Source organism: Mobula birostris, chromosome 1 (assembly GCF_030028105.1).
Source record: "Mobula birostris isolate sMobBir1 chromosome 1, sMobBir1.hap1, whole genome shotgun sequence".
Taxonomy (NCBI): domain Eukaryota; kingdom Metazoa; phylum Chordata; class Chondrichthyes; order Myliobatiformes; family Myliobatidae; genus Mobula; species Mobula birostris.
The window spans coordinates 148,820,391-148,833,525 of NC_092370.1; the positions used below are offsets into that span (position 1 = coordinate 148,820,391).

Below are 13,135 nucleotides of genomic sequence, written 5' to 3' on the forward strand. Positions count from 1 at the left end.
AATCAAGTTGATAAGACAAGGTCTGCCATGCACAAAGCCATGCTGGCTCTCCCTAATTCAACCATGAGTTTCCAGATGTTCATGTATCCTATCCCTATAACTTTTCTGCAGCAATTTCCCTACAACTGATGTGAGACTCGCTGGTCAATAGTTCCCAGGATTTTCCCTTATTCCCTTCTTAAATAGAGCTGTAACATTAACCACTCAGTAGTCCTCTGGGTTCTTGCCTATGGCTAGAGAGGACATGAAGTTACTGGTCAAGGCCCCAGCAATCTTGTATCTTCCCTTCTATTTTGCGTGAGTTACCTCATTTATTCCCCTGATGACATTCTAAACTTCTATAAGAGCATCCCTCAGCCTCATTCACTCCAGAAACAGACCTCTCTCTATATCTCAAGCCCTCTAGTCTTGGTAACATCTTTGTGAATCTTTTCGGCACTCTCTCCAGCTCAATCACATTCTTCCAATAACATGGTGACCAGAACTGCACACAATATTCCAGGTGTGGTCATACAGTAACATTAGATCCTGATTCTTGTACTCACTGCCTCAAGCAGTGAAGGCAAATATGCCATGTGGATTCTGGCCTCTTTATCACCTGATGCATTGCTGCTCTCAGGGAACTAAGTACTTGTACTTCAAGGTCCCTCTATTTTACCACATTTCTCAGGGCCCTCCCATTCATTGTGTATGTCCTACCTTGTTTAATTTCCCGAAGTGCATCGCCTTGCACTTGTCGTAGTTAAATTTCATATGCCATTCCTTTGCCCAATTTCCCATCTTAACTAGATCTTATTTTAACCTTAGACAACTTTCTTCACTGTCTACCGTACAGCAAATTTTGGCGTCACCCACAAACTTATTTTCTGCCTACATGTTCAATCCAAATTGTTAATAAAGGTGATAAACATCAAAGTGCCCAGCACAGATCCTGGCAGCACACCACTGGTCACAAGCTTGCAACCTTCCACTGCCAACTTCTGATTCATTTCACCAACCCAATGTTGTATCCATTTGGCTAGCTCACCCCAGACCCAATGTGATCTGTAGGTCCTTGTCAAAGCCCTTGGTAAATCTGATGTAGGATAACATCTTCTTCTCAACCCTTGTCATCCTCCTATCATCATCATCAGGTTTGAGCTTTGACTGCCATGGCCCACACACTCCTGTTTCGGGTCAAGTAGATCAATTCATTGGTATTCATTTCCAATTCTCTGACTACTGTCTCCATCATCATTTGTCTTTGTCTTCCTCTTGCTTTCTTCCCTTCAATCTTTCCCATAATTACCGTGCATTCTAACTCCTCTTTCCTAATCACATGTCCAATGAAGTTACGCTGCCTTTTCATGATCCCATACATTATTTCCCTTTTTGTGTTTGCTCTGTTCATGACATCCTCATTAGATATTCGTTTCATCCACGATATTCTTTGCATCCTCCTCAAAAACCACATTTCTGCTGCTACAATTCATATCCTCATGTTACTAGATATTGTCCAACATTCTGAGCCATATAACATAACTGGATAAACATAACATTTCAGTACTCTGAGGCGGGTTGTCATGTCTTGCTTAGTATTGGTCAGTATACTCTTCATTCTCGTAAAGGTGTCTTTTGCCATCCCTATTCTTCTTTTGATGTCCAAGTCGCACCTGCTATCTGATCTCACCCAGCTTCCTAAGCAGCAAAAGTTCTGTACTTGTTTTATGTCTTCCCAGTTTATTCTCAGCCTGCAGATAGGATTCTCCTTCTTTTTGGATATCACCATACATTGTCTTTTTGCAATTGATAGACCCATTTTTGCACTTTCTTCAACAATTATAACAATTAAGTTTTGTAGTTCTTCCTCCGTACTTGCAATTAACACAGTGTCATCTGCATATCTGAAATTATTGATGTTTTCACTGCCAACTTTGATTCCCAAGATGTCTCTTATTTTTTGTAATATTGTTTCACTGTACACATTAAATAAATCAGGGGAGAAAACACACCCTTGTCTAATGCCTCTCTTGGTTTTCGTAAACTGACACACTTCTCCATCTATTCTTACAGTGGCAGTTTGTTCCCAGTACAGATTTCTGATTAGGCAGAGGTCTTTTGAATCTAGATCTAGAGTTTCCTGTAATATTTCAATGAACTTATTGTGCTTCACTTTTATCAAATGCTTTTGTGTAGTCAATAAAACAAACAAATCTTTTTGCACTTGAATAGCTCGTTCTGATAGTATCCTTAACATCAATATCTCGTTTCTTGTACCTTTGTCTTTCACAAAACCACATTGTTCTTTACCCATTTCAGCTTGTATCTTACTTTTAGCTCTTGCCATCAAAATTCTTAGAAGTATCTTGGTGATATGACTCATTAAACGTATGGTCCTATGTAATTCACATTCTATTGCTCCAGCTTTCTTAGGAAGAGTGATAAATACTGATTTTTTTCATCTCTTCTGGTATTTTTCCAGTCTCATAAATGTCATTGATTAAATCAGTAAGTTTTTCAATTCAATAATCTTCAAGGACAATAATTTGTTCTATTACGAATTCATCAGGACCTGCTGCCTTTCCTTTCTTCATCTTATTTATTGCATTACGAACTTCAGATTTTTAAATACTTGGACCTTCAATGTTTTTCTTAATTTCTGGTTTTTTGCCTCAATCATCTTCAAACAATTACTGAATATACTTAGTCCATCTGTTCATAATCCCATCTTTTTTCATGATAATAGTACCACCCTTTGCTTTCAAACATCCACCTGAAGAACAGAGGAGCTTTTTATCAGTGATATTTTTGTTTTGTTGATGTGACCTTTTTGGATCAGTAGTAGGGATTCTTTCTATTTGCTCACATTCCTGGTATAACCATTCTTCTTTGGCTTTTTGACATAAGCTTTTAACTTTTTTATCTAAGGTCTTATATTCTATTGGGTTTGCTTTCTTCCGTGTCCTTTCTTCCATTAGATTTTTGATTTCATCTGTCATCCATTTATTCTTTGTGCTTTTTACTTTTTTTGGAATCACTGACTTTGCTGATTCTACCAAGGCATCCTTTAGAGAGTTAAATTTCATTTCTACATGATTGCTATCATCTTCAACAGATTCTATTTCTAGACTTTGAAATCTATTCCTTACTTCAATTGTAAATTTTTTGTCTTAAGTTTTCTTCTTTAATTAATTGCAAGTAGTCAAGGGATTGTTCAGGTATTTGCTTCTTTAGTTTTTTAAGTTTTACTTTTACAAGACATACTACTGAGTTATAGTCCCTATTACAGTCTGCACCTGGATATGTTTTGCACTGAGTTTCTAAATCTTTGGTTTATAGTAATGAAGTCAATTTGATTTCTCATGTTATCACCTGGACTTTTCCAGGTCCACAAGTGTCTTGGATGGTTTTTAAAGTAGGTATTCATTGTGGTTGTTGTTCGTCCATCGTTGACGTCGAAGAGGACCTCGACACCATAATGATGGTGTTGAGACTAGCGCATGATTTGGATTTAAGTGAGGGAGAGTTGCGCAGCGTCAGCCTCACTCTCTCTTCCCAATTCCCATCTGGATCCAGTGGCAAGACAGAGTCTAGACGGCTGGAGATGGGACTAGGCGCAGTGGATGACCAGAACGTCTTCTGTGTCTTGTCCTGCTCTACACGTTCCACGACGCTTTCAGAGACCGCCTTCTTGACCGTTGGACCTTCCACTGGTCTCGTCCGCTCAATCCGCCGGAGTCTGTCTTCACATGCTGGGATAGACAACTCCCTATCTCACCGAGGGTTTGAGACCCGTTGGCTACCCTCACCTGGTTTAGCCGGCTTGTCGAAGCCGTTGCCCGGGGTGTGGCCACTGTCGCATGCAAACAGCTACGGGGAGCCACAGGTGAGAGCTGAGTGCCAGGTGGGGACCAAAGTTGGACTAACCGCCCTGAAAAGGACGTGACATGTTCCCCCACCAGAGGTGCTACCCCTCCCTGACACCCCATACATCCCATACACCCCATATTCATAATGACCTGATTATTCATTTTGCACCATTCTACCCACTTCTCACCTCTTTCATTTCTTTCCCTGAGTCCAAATTTTCCTGTGGTATTTCCATCAGCACTTTGTCCTACTTTAGCATTTAGATCTCCCATGACAATAACAATATCTTGAGATTTTCCATTCTTTGCTTGTTCCATCCTGATTCCAACCTGATTTAAAAAAACAATAAAATTCGTGAGACGCAATTTTCCACAAAAATTCCCTAGCCAGTCAAAGGATCATAGTCATTCCTTGCCTTTCCAAATACAGGTTGATCCTTTCTCTTCGAATCCCCTCCAATACTATCCCAATGTTGTTAGCTCACTGGCCTGTCATTCTCTGCTGTGTGTTTGCAGCTCATCTGAAATAAAATCAAATCAGTTACAATCTAGTCTGTCAGTTCCTCACCAATGAATAATAATACAAAAATCTCTGCCAAGGCCCCAGCAGTTCCTTTTAGTGTTCCTCTCAACAATATCCTAGAGTAGGTCAGGCCCTGGGGATTTGTTCACTTTTATGCTCTCCAAAATCACCAGCACCTTTTCTTTTATAAAGTCAATACATTTCTGAACATCACTGTTCTCTGTATTCCCTGGCTTCCCTGAGCTTCTGCATGTTAAATATAAACAAGAAGAATTGATTGAAGATTACACATCTCTTGTAGTCAATCACACTGGTCCTCATAAGAACCTACTCACTCCCTTTTGCTACTGATATAGAAACTTTTAGGATTTTGGCGTAGATATCTTTTTTGCCCTTCTGATACCTTTCTAAAGTAATTGCTGCACCTGCTATACACCTGTAGGTAGGTAGAGTGAAACTATTCACCCACTATAACATTCTGATGCTGTTATTTTTGTTTAGAGTCCTAGTCATAAAGTGCACAGACGGGTACTTCAGTCCACTATGCCCTGCCAATTATGTCCATTTAGTGCCATTTAATTTCTAGGCATATATTTCAATTTTTCAATCGTCATCTGAGGCACAATCATACAAAATAGTGTTGCATACAAAATAGGTTGCTGGTTCGTAAATTTAGTGTTTATTTTTACTGGTATTAGTCCGAATTTCATGCTGTTTCTCAACTACCTTGACTATTTGTCCTTCATTGCACCACAGCCCACTTCATCCACCTGCAAACCTACCCTTTAAGCACTGCTTTCCAGATCTTCATCAGGCCATTGATTCTGAATTTTTCATCCTCTAAATGAGGCATATAAATTCCATGGTGTAGTCCTGAGAATAAGACACAATGGCCCAGCCACCTTCAGTGCATATTATAGGTTGAAATCATGAACATGTGGCCTAGCTGAATGTAAGAAATATTTGAATTGAATTGACTTTATTACTTACATCCTTCATATACTTGAGGAGTAAAAATCTTTACATTACATCTCCATCTAAATGGACATAATAAATAGTATGTACAACGGGACAGTTAATATAACATAGAAATACAGTTACGTAGGCATGGATTGAGTAGTCTGATGGCTTGGTGGAAGAAACTGTTACGGAGACTGTTGGTCCTGGCATTTATACTGCTGTACAGTTTCCTGGATGGTAGCAGCTGGAACAGTTTGTGGTTGGGGTGACTAGGGTCCCCACTGATCCTTTGGGCCCTTTTTATGCACGTCTTTAAGAATGTCCTGAATAGTGGGAAGATCACATCTACAGATGTGCTGGGCTGTCGGCACCACTCTCTGCAGAGTCCTGTGATTGAGGGAACAGTTCCCATACCAGGCAGCTCTCAGTTGTGCCCCTGTAGAAAATTCTTAGGATTTGGGGGCCCATACTGAACTTCCTCAACCGTCTGAGGTGAAAGAGATGCTGCTGTGCCTTTTTCACCACACAGCCGGTATGTACAGACCACGTGAGATCCTCCGTGATGTGTATACCGAGGAACTTAAAGCTGATCACCCTCTCAACACCAGATCAATTGATATCAATAGGGGTTAGTCTGTCTCCATTCGTCCTGTAATCCACAACCAGCTCCTTTGTTTTTGTGACATTGAAGGAGCAGTAGAGAAGGAATCAACCCCCTGGTTCACTGCAAATCAGGAAAGAAGTATTGAGGCCCTGGTTCTCGGATGGAGGAGGAAGAAGAATAGTAGAGGGTTCAAAGTAAAGGAGAACCTGTGAAAACTGAAAGAAATGTCATTGATGCTCCATTTGTTCTTGCCATAATGTCGATTTCTATCTCTACCCACACAGGGCTGCAGAAAGTGTGCAAAGGCCTGAGGAGGTGGACGGTATTGCCCACCCTGACTGATTATACCACAGAGAAAGGGCTGAGGCCACCAGATTATGGACTCCTGCACAAACCACTGAAGAAATCGTTTAATACCCATGAAGATCGGCAAGTAATGCGCAACATGGTCACAGAATGGATTAAAGCTTGGCATATGTGTAAGTTTACTGTACAGAAGGAATTTGGGAAATTATCTTGCTAGCTTTCCCTGTTTCATTCACCCATATTAATGTTTGTGAGGGCACTGATTATCATACATTCCACGGGCACTGACTTCTTCTGGGTTTCCTTCCCATTAATTGGATCCAGCTCACAAAATGTGTGATTGTATCACACAAATTGATGAGGATGCTCACAGAAAGAACAATGTGTCTGGTTTCAGATAACACCCAACATGATTAAGGCACCAGATGACAGAAGAACCAAAGAGCGTGGTAGGTTATTATCACAATGTGATAGCTTCAACGACTAATGTGTTCCAGATCTTTTTTCTAATCTAAATGAAATCTGATGTTCCCTTACAGGCTTTTGAAAACCTATACACTGGAGCCTCCTCACCAGGCTGTGATACACCTGTGAGAATGCTCATCTATAGAGACTTGCAAGAGTGTTTACTGACGTATCCAATTTCTTCAAACTTCTAACAAAGTAGGGCTGCTGGAATGTCTTCTGTGTGATTGTGTCAATGTGTTTTGTCTGGGATAGATTGTCTGAGATGTTGATGGCAAACAACTTGAGTCTGCTTCCCCTTTTCACCACTGACCCCTCAATGAGGACCAGTATAGGTGCTCTGCCAACCATCACTTCCTGAAATCCACAATGTTTTAAAAATGAAACATTGGGAGTGAAGAATTTGTGTACTATTAAGATTAAAGACAAGGCTAATGGTTATGAAGAGATATTGAGTCTCTGGTGAAAAGGAGGTGTGCATATCAAGATAGATAGTTTGGATCAAATGAGGTACTTGAGTATAAGAAATGCCAGAGAAACATGGAAACATAAAACCTACAGCACAATACAGGCCCTTCAGGCCACAAAGTTGTGCCGAACATGTCCCTACCTTAGAAATTACTGGTATTACATACCTGTAATGGTTTAAAATTAGCAGCGATAGACCACACCTGGAGTCTGGTTTTGATGTTAAAACCACTATCTTTATTAGTATCTCCTTAATATAGCAACTTAATTGAGAATAATCAGAAGTTAACAGTATTATGAGTATACATATGTGTAAATGTAGCTCCCAAACTATTGAGCTTGTGGGGGGGGGGTGGGGGGGGGGGGGTAGGGTACCAGGCTTAAAATCCTGAGATGGTAAGGTATGAAAGTTCAGTTCATCCACGGATTAAAGGATGTGAGAGAGAGATTTGTAATCCAAGCTGAATGTCGAGAGAAAGCATTTATGTCGAATTCTACAGGTTCCACGGTGGTAAAAAAGGATAACAATCGCCGTAGGTTTTATCTGTCGTCGTTCCAAATCCACTTACGAATGATCACCAATAGTAGCTTATCACAGGGGAACCGTCTTTAAAGGGAACTACCAGCCAAGCAAGGGTTAACACATAGGTAGTTTCGACAAGGTTGCCCCAATCACATAACGTGATAGCCACTTATCGATATGCTGGGTCGATGCTCAACCCACCCTTGTGGGCACTGTTATCCAGGGAGCCGGAAGCGCAAAATCAAGTATCGCTGTGATGATTGTACATTCTAGTGTCAATTGTTTGGTGACAATAAAGTATAAAGTAAAAGGAAGTTCCAACCAGTGACCCCTTAGTCACTGGCTTCCTTCCGTTGTCCGACTGCGACTGACTGTGTGAGAGTGAGTGTCCTTGCTTAAATCAAAACAAGCTGCAGAGTCAAATAGTTCCGCTCCCCTCTCTCTGTCAGTAAGAATCAAACAGAAGCCGAGAAAGCCGGCGGCTGACGTCACTCAGGCACTCTGTCTTAAAATGATGGGGTGGTAAATTGGATTAGTAAGTATGCAGATGATACTAAGATAGGTGGAGTTGTAGATAATGAAGTAGGTTTTCAAAGCTTGCAGAGAGATGTAGGCCAGTTAGAAGAGTGGGCTGAAAGATGGCAGATGGAGTTTAATGCTGAAAAATATGAGGTGCTACATTTTGGTAGGACTAATCAAAATAAGACATACATGGTAAATGGTAGGGCATTGAAGAATGCTGTAGAACAGAGGGATCTAGAATAATGGTGCATAGTTCCCTGAAGGTGGAATCTCATGTGGATAGGGTGGTGAATAAAGCTTTTGGTATGCTGGCCTTTATTAATCAGAGCATTGAGTTGGGATGTAATGTTGAAATTGAATAAGGCATTGGTAAGGCCAAATTTGGAGTATTGTGTACAGTTCTGGTCACTGAATTATAGGAAAGATGTCAATAAAATTGAGAGAGTACAGAGGAGGTTTACTAAAATGTTGCCTGGGTTTCATCTCCTAAGTTATAGAGAAAGGTTGAACAAGTTAGGTCTTTATTATTTGGAGTGTAGAAGGTTGAGGGGGGACTTGATAGAGGTGTTTAAAATTATGAGGGGGATTGATAGAGTTGACATGGATAGGTTTTTTCCATTGAGAATGGGGGAGATTCAAACAAGAGGACATGAGTTGAGAGTTTAAGGGCAAAAGTTTAGGGGGAACGTCTTTACTCAGAGAGTGGTGACTGTGTGGAACGAGCTTCCAGCAGAAGTGGTTGAAGCAGGTTTGATGTTGTCATTTAAAGTTAAATTGGATAGATATATGGACAGGAAGGGAATGGAGGGTTATGGGCTGAGTGCAGGTCGGTGGGACTAGGTGAGAGTAAGAGTTCGGCATGGACTAGAAGGGCCGAGATGGCCTGTTTCCATGCTGTAATTGTTATATAGTTATATGGTTATATAAGATGACAGTCCACAGCAAGATAAACCCAGGGCTTCATCACACTTGCCCCAAAAAGAAAATTTTGATCAGAGAGCAAAAGTTTAACTGCAAACTATAGAATGTAAAACAATATATATGTGATTATCATGTAACACATTGCAGAAGTGTATACAAATACCAGTTTTTTTCTTGAACTTAGCTTAGCATCTGGACAGACCATCTGCAATGATATTGTCTGCGCCTTTCCCATGTTTTAGTACCATATCATATTGCTGCAAAATCAGACTCGAGTTTAACAACCTTCTGTTTTTGTCCTTTACCGTACTCAGAAACACTAACAGATTATGATCAGTGTAAACCACAAGTGGTTTCTGCGCAGGACAAACATAGACATCAAAATGTTGTAAAGCCAAAATGAGTGACAACAACTCTTTTTCTATTGTGGAATAATTTCTTTGATCTTCATTGAATTTCCTTGAAAAGTAAACTACAGGATGTTCAACATCATCATTACCCCCTTTGTAATAATACTGTACCTGCAGCTTCATCACTGGCATCCACGGCTATAGAGAAGGGCTTTGCAAAGTCAGGTGCCCTGAGCACAGGTTGATGATATAAAATGGCTTTCAATTGATCAAATGCCTCCTGACTAGGTTCTGTCCAAACAAACTTTTCACACTTCCTCAGGACATTAGTCAAAGGAAGAGCAATGTCAGCAAAGTTCTTACAAAACTTATGGTAATATCCAACCATCCTCTGGGGAGAAGTTTGTGGCCCCCAATTTTGTTACGAATTGTAACATTTTAGGAACAAACCAGCAGCAATAGAGTTCACAATGGAATCTGGTTTTGAGAATTCTGTAGGTTTTGTCTTGCGAGGCTACAGACTTGGTGTAATTTATTTTTGTACTCCAAAACATAGCTTAACAAGCTAACATGCACTTTTTCATCAGTCCACTGTTCCCTCAGCAAGGTCAAAGGTCCCCTCACTCTATGACCAAATACAAGTTCAAAAGGGCTAAAGCCCAGTGATTCCTGTACCAATTCTCTTGATGTGAACAAAAGCAAATGGACACTTTCATCCCAGTCTTTGTCATTTTCAACACAGTATGTCTTGATCATTGTTTTGAGGGTAGAATGAAATCTTTCTAAAGCCCCTTGTGATTCCAGATGGTACGCAGACGATGTAATTTGCTTAGCTCCCAGTTCATAAACTACCTGCTGGAATAATCCAGATGTAAAATTACTTCTTTGATCAGACTTGTTTTCTTTAGGCAAACTAAATAAAGTAAAAAATTTGATGAGAGCATTTGACATAGTTTTAGCTTTGATATTTCTGAGAGGTATGGCTTCCGGGAATCTAGATGCAGTACACATGGTAGTTAGCAAATACTAATGACCAGCTTTAGTCTTCGGCAATGGACCAACACAATCCACAATAATTTTAGAAAAAGGTTCACCGAATGCAGGTATAGGCTGGAGTGGGGCCACTGGAGTGACCTGATTAAGTTTACCCACAACTTGACAAGGGTGACAGGTTCTGCAAAGGTTCACAACATCTTCCCTCAGATTAGGCCAGTAATAGTCTTTTCTAATCCTGTTTACAGTTTTATTCACCCCAAAGTGTCCACCTAACGGCATACTGTGAGCCAACATTAAAAGTTCAGTCCTATAGACTTTAGGAACTACAACTTGGTGAACAAATATCCATTCCTCCACCACAGGTACAGTAGGTGGTCTCCACTTCCTCATCAATACCCCGTCCTTGATATAGTATCCTACTGGCACTTTTTTAATCTCATCACCTGAGAGAGCTGTTTCTTTTAAAGCTTCAATCTCAGGATCTCCATTTTGTTCTGCTACAAACTCCTTCCTAGACAAAGATAAACCTTTCTCATCAGACTTACTCCCTGAATCCTGTTGAAACAATGAAGGCAGAAAAATCCCTACCAAGTCATCATCACCTAAATCCCGATTTTGGCTATCTGGGCATCAGAATTATGCTGCACAGAACCGTTTGTGTTGGCAGACTTTTTAGTCATGCTTCGTGTTACTGTGCAGGCAGGATAAATATCAACATCCATCTGTGGATCATCAGTGGCAGGCTTATTTGTCAGCTGCACTGCTGGATAAACTTCACCACCTGCTATGTCATTTCCTAACAACAAAGAAACACCCTTCACCGGTATCTTGGATTGGATCCCTATCTTGACAGGTCCCGAAAACAATCCAGACTTCAAAATTACTTTATGCAGAGGTACAGAAACAACCCCTTTCCCAATACCTTTAATAAGATTTACCTCATCAGTATCAGTCTCATCACCAAACTTTAGAACGCTAATATAAGTGACTGAGATGCCCCAGTATCTTGAAGAATTTTCACTGGTACTGGGGTTGTCCCTTCCTTCACTGACACAAACCCATCTGACAGAAAATGATCAAATCCTTTCTTAACTCGGTCAGACCTCTCAGTCTTTAACTGAGCCTCATCAGAATGTGTAGACCCCTGTGGGTTTTTAGGTGCTTCACAACGCTGAATACAAGTATTTGGGACTGCCTCCTTTTCCTTTTTCTTCTTCAGGACAGAACAATTAGCCATAACATGACCATCTTTCTTATAATAGTAACAAGTAAGACCAGAATATTTCTCCTTCACTTGCTTCCCTTCATCCTTACTTTTGTCACTAGTCCCAGATTTAAGTTCTGGTTTACCCTGATTATCCCTGCTACTCTTTCAGAAGCTCTTACTCGGGGTAAACTTAACCTTGTGGGTTGAAGCATACTCATCTGCTAATTTAGCAGACTCCCGAAAAGTGGCAGCATCCTTTTCATCTTAATATGTCTTTATGTCATCAGGGATGCATCTTTCGAATTCTTCAATTAAAACCAACTCTTTCAAGTTGTCAAAATCATCATCCACATTCTTACATGTGCACCATCGGTCAAAACACACAAACTTGTCATAAGCAAATTCCACATAAATCTGGTTCACAGATTTCCTCAAATTTCTAAACCTTTGCCTATAGGCTTCTGGAACCAATTCATAGGCTTTAAGCACAGCCTGTTTCAATGTCTCGTAATTAGCTGCATCTCCTATTGACAAAGCAGTGTAAGCTTGTTGAGCCTTACTCCTAAGTACACTCTGTAACAAAAGAGACCAGCTTTCTTTCGGCCACTTTTGACTCTGAGCTACTTTCTCATAATGCTGGAAGTATTTATCAACCACAGCTTCATTAAATGGAGGGACCAAACTAACTTCCTGACTGGCCACAAACTTCTCACCAGAGCCAAAACTAGACCTCTTTGCTCTAGCTTATCTAACTTTTCTAACTCAAACCTCCTTTGTTTTTCTGTTTCCTCAGCTTCAAAACACCTTTTTTTCTGCTTCTTCCCTCAGCTTGTCTTTTTCCACAGCTTCTAATCTAAGTCTCTCTCGGTCGAACTTTAGTTGGTCCAGCTGTAACTGGAGCTCGGGTAGCTGGTTTGTTTTCAGGGAACAATTCTAATACCTCAGCGTCAAACTTCCCTGAAGAAATATAGTACTCAACTATCTTCCTCTGAATATCTGGCTTTCTCATAGACCGTTTTATTGAAACAAGTCTCAGCTTTTTCTGTCTTTGTCTTTTCCGGTGTCCCCTAATTCCCCAGGATCTGACGCTTCCAGAAATGCCTCAATATCTATTGCTTATTAGTATCTACTTAATATAGCAACTTAAATGAGAATAATCAAAATGTAACAGTATTATGAGTATACATATGTGTAAATGTAACTCCCAAACTATTGAGCTTGGGGGGTTGGGGGGGTGGGTGAGTACCAGGCTTCAAATCTTGAGATGGAAGGTATGAAAGTTCAGTTCATCCACGGATTAAAGGACGTGAGAGGGATATTTGTAATCCAAGGTGAATGTCGAGAGATGGCATTTATGTCGAATTCTACAGGTTCCACGGTGGTAAAACAGGATAACAATTGCCGTGGGTTTTATCTGTCGTCGTTCCAAATCCACTTACGAA

General features: G+C 40.5%; 1 protein-coding gene across 13 annotated transcripts in view; it reads left to right on the forward strand.

The window, feature by feature from the left end:
- Positions 1–13,135, forward strand: part of heatr4 (HEAT repeat containing 4) — a 215,762-nt gene that overhangs the window by 35,221 nt on the left and 167,406 nt on the right. For all 13 annotated transcript variants that reach the window (XR_011886603.1, XM_072263529.1, XM_072263497.1 and 10 more), the window contains one exon: positions 6,220–6,414. Coding sequence is in view for 12 of the 13 variants with exons in the window: in XM_072263529.1 (XP_072119630.1) it covers positions 6,220–6,414 (195 nt within the window). In the remaining variant the exon portion in view is untranslated. The remainder of the gene's footprint in view (positions 1–6,219; positions 6,415–13,135) is intronic.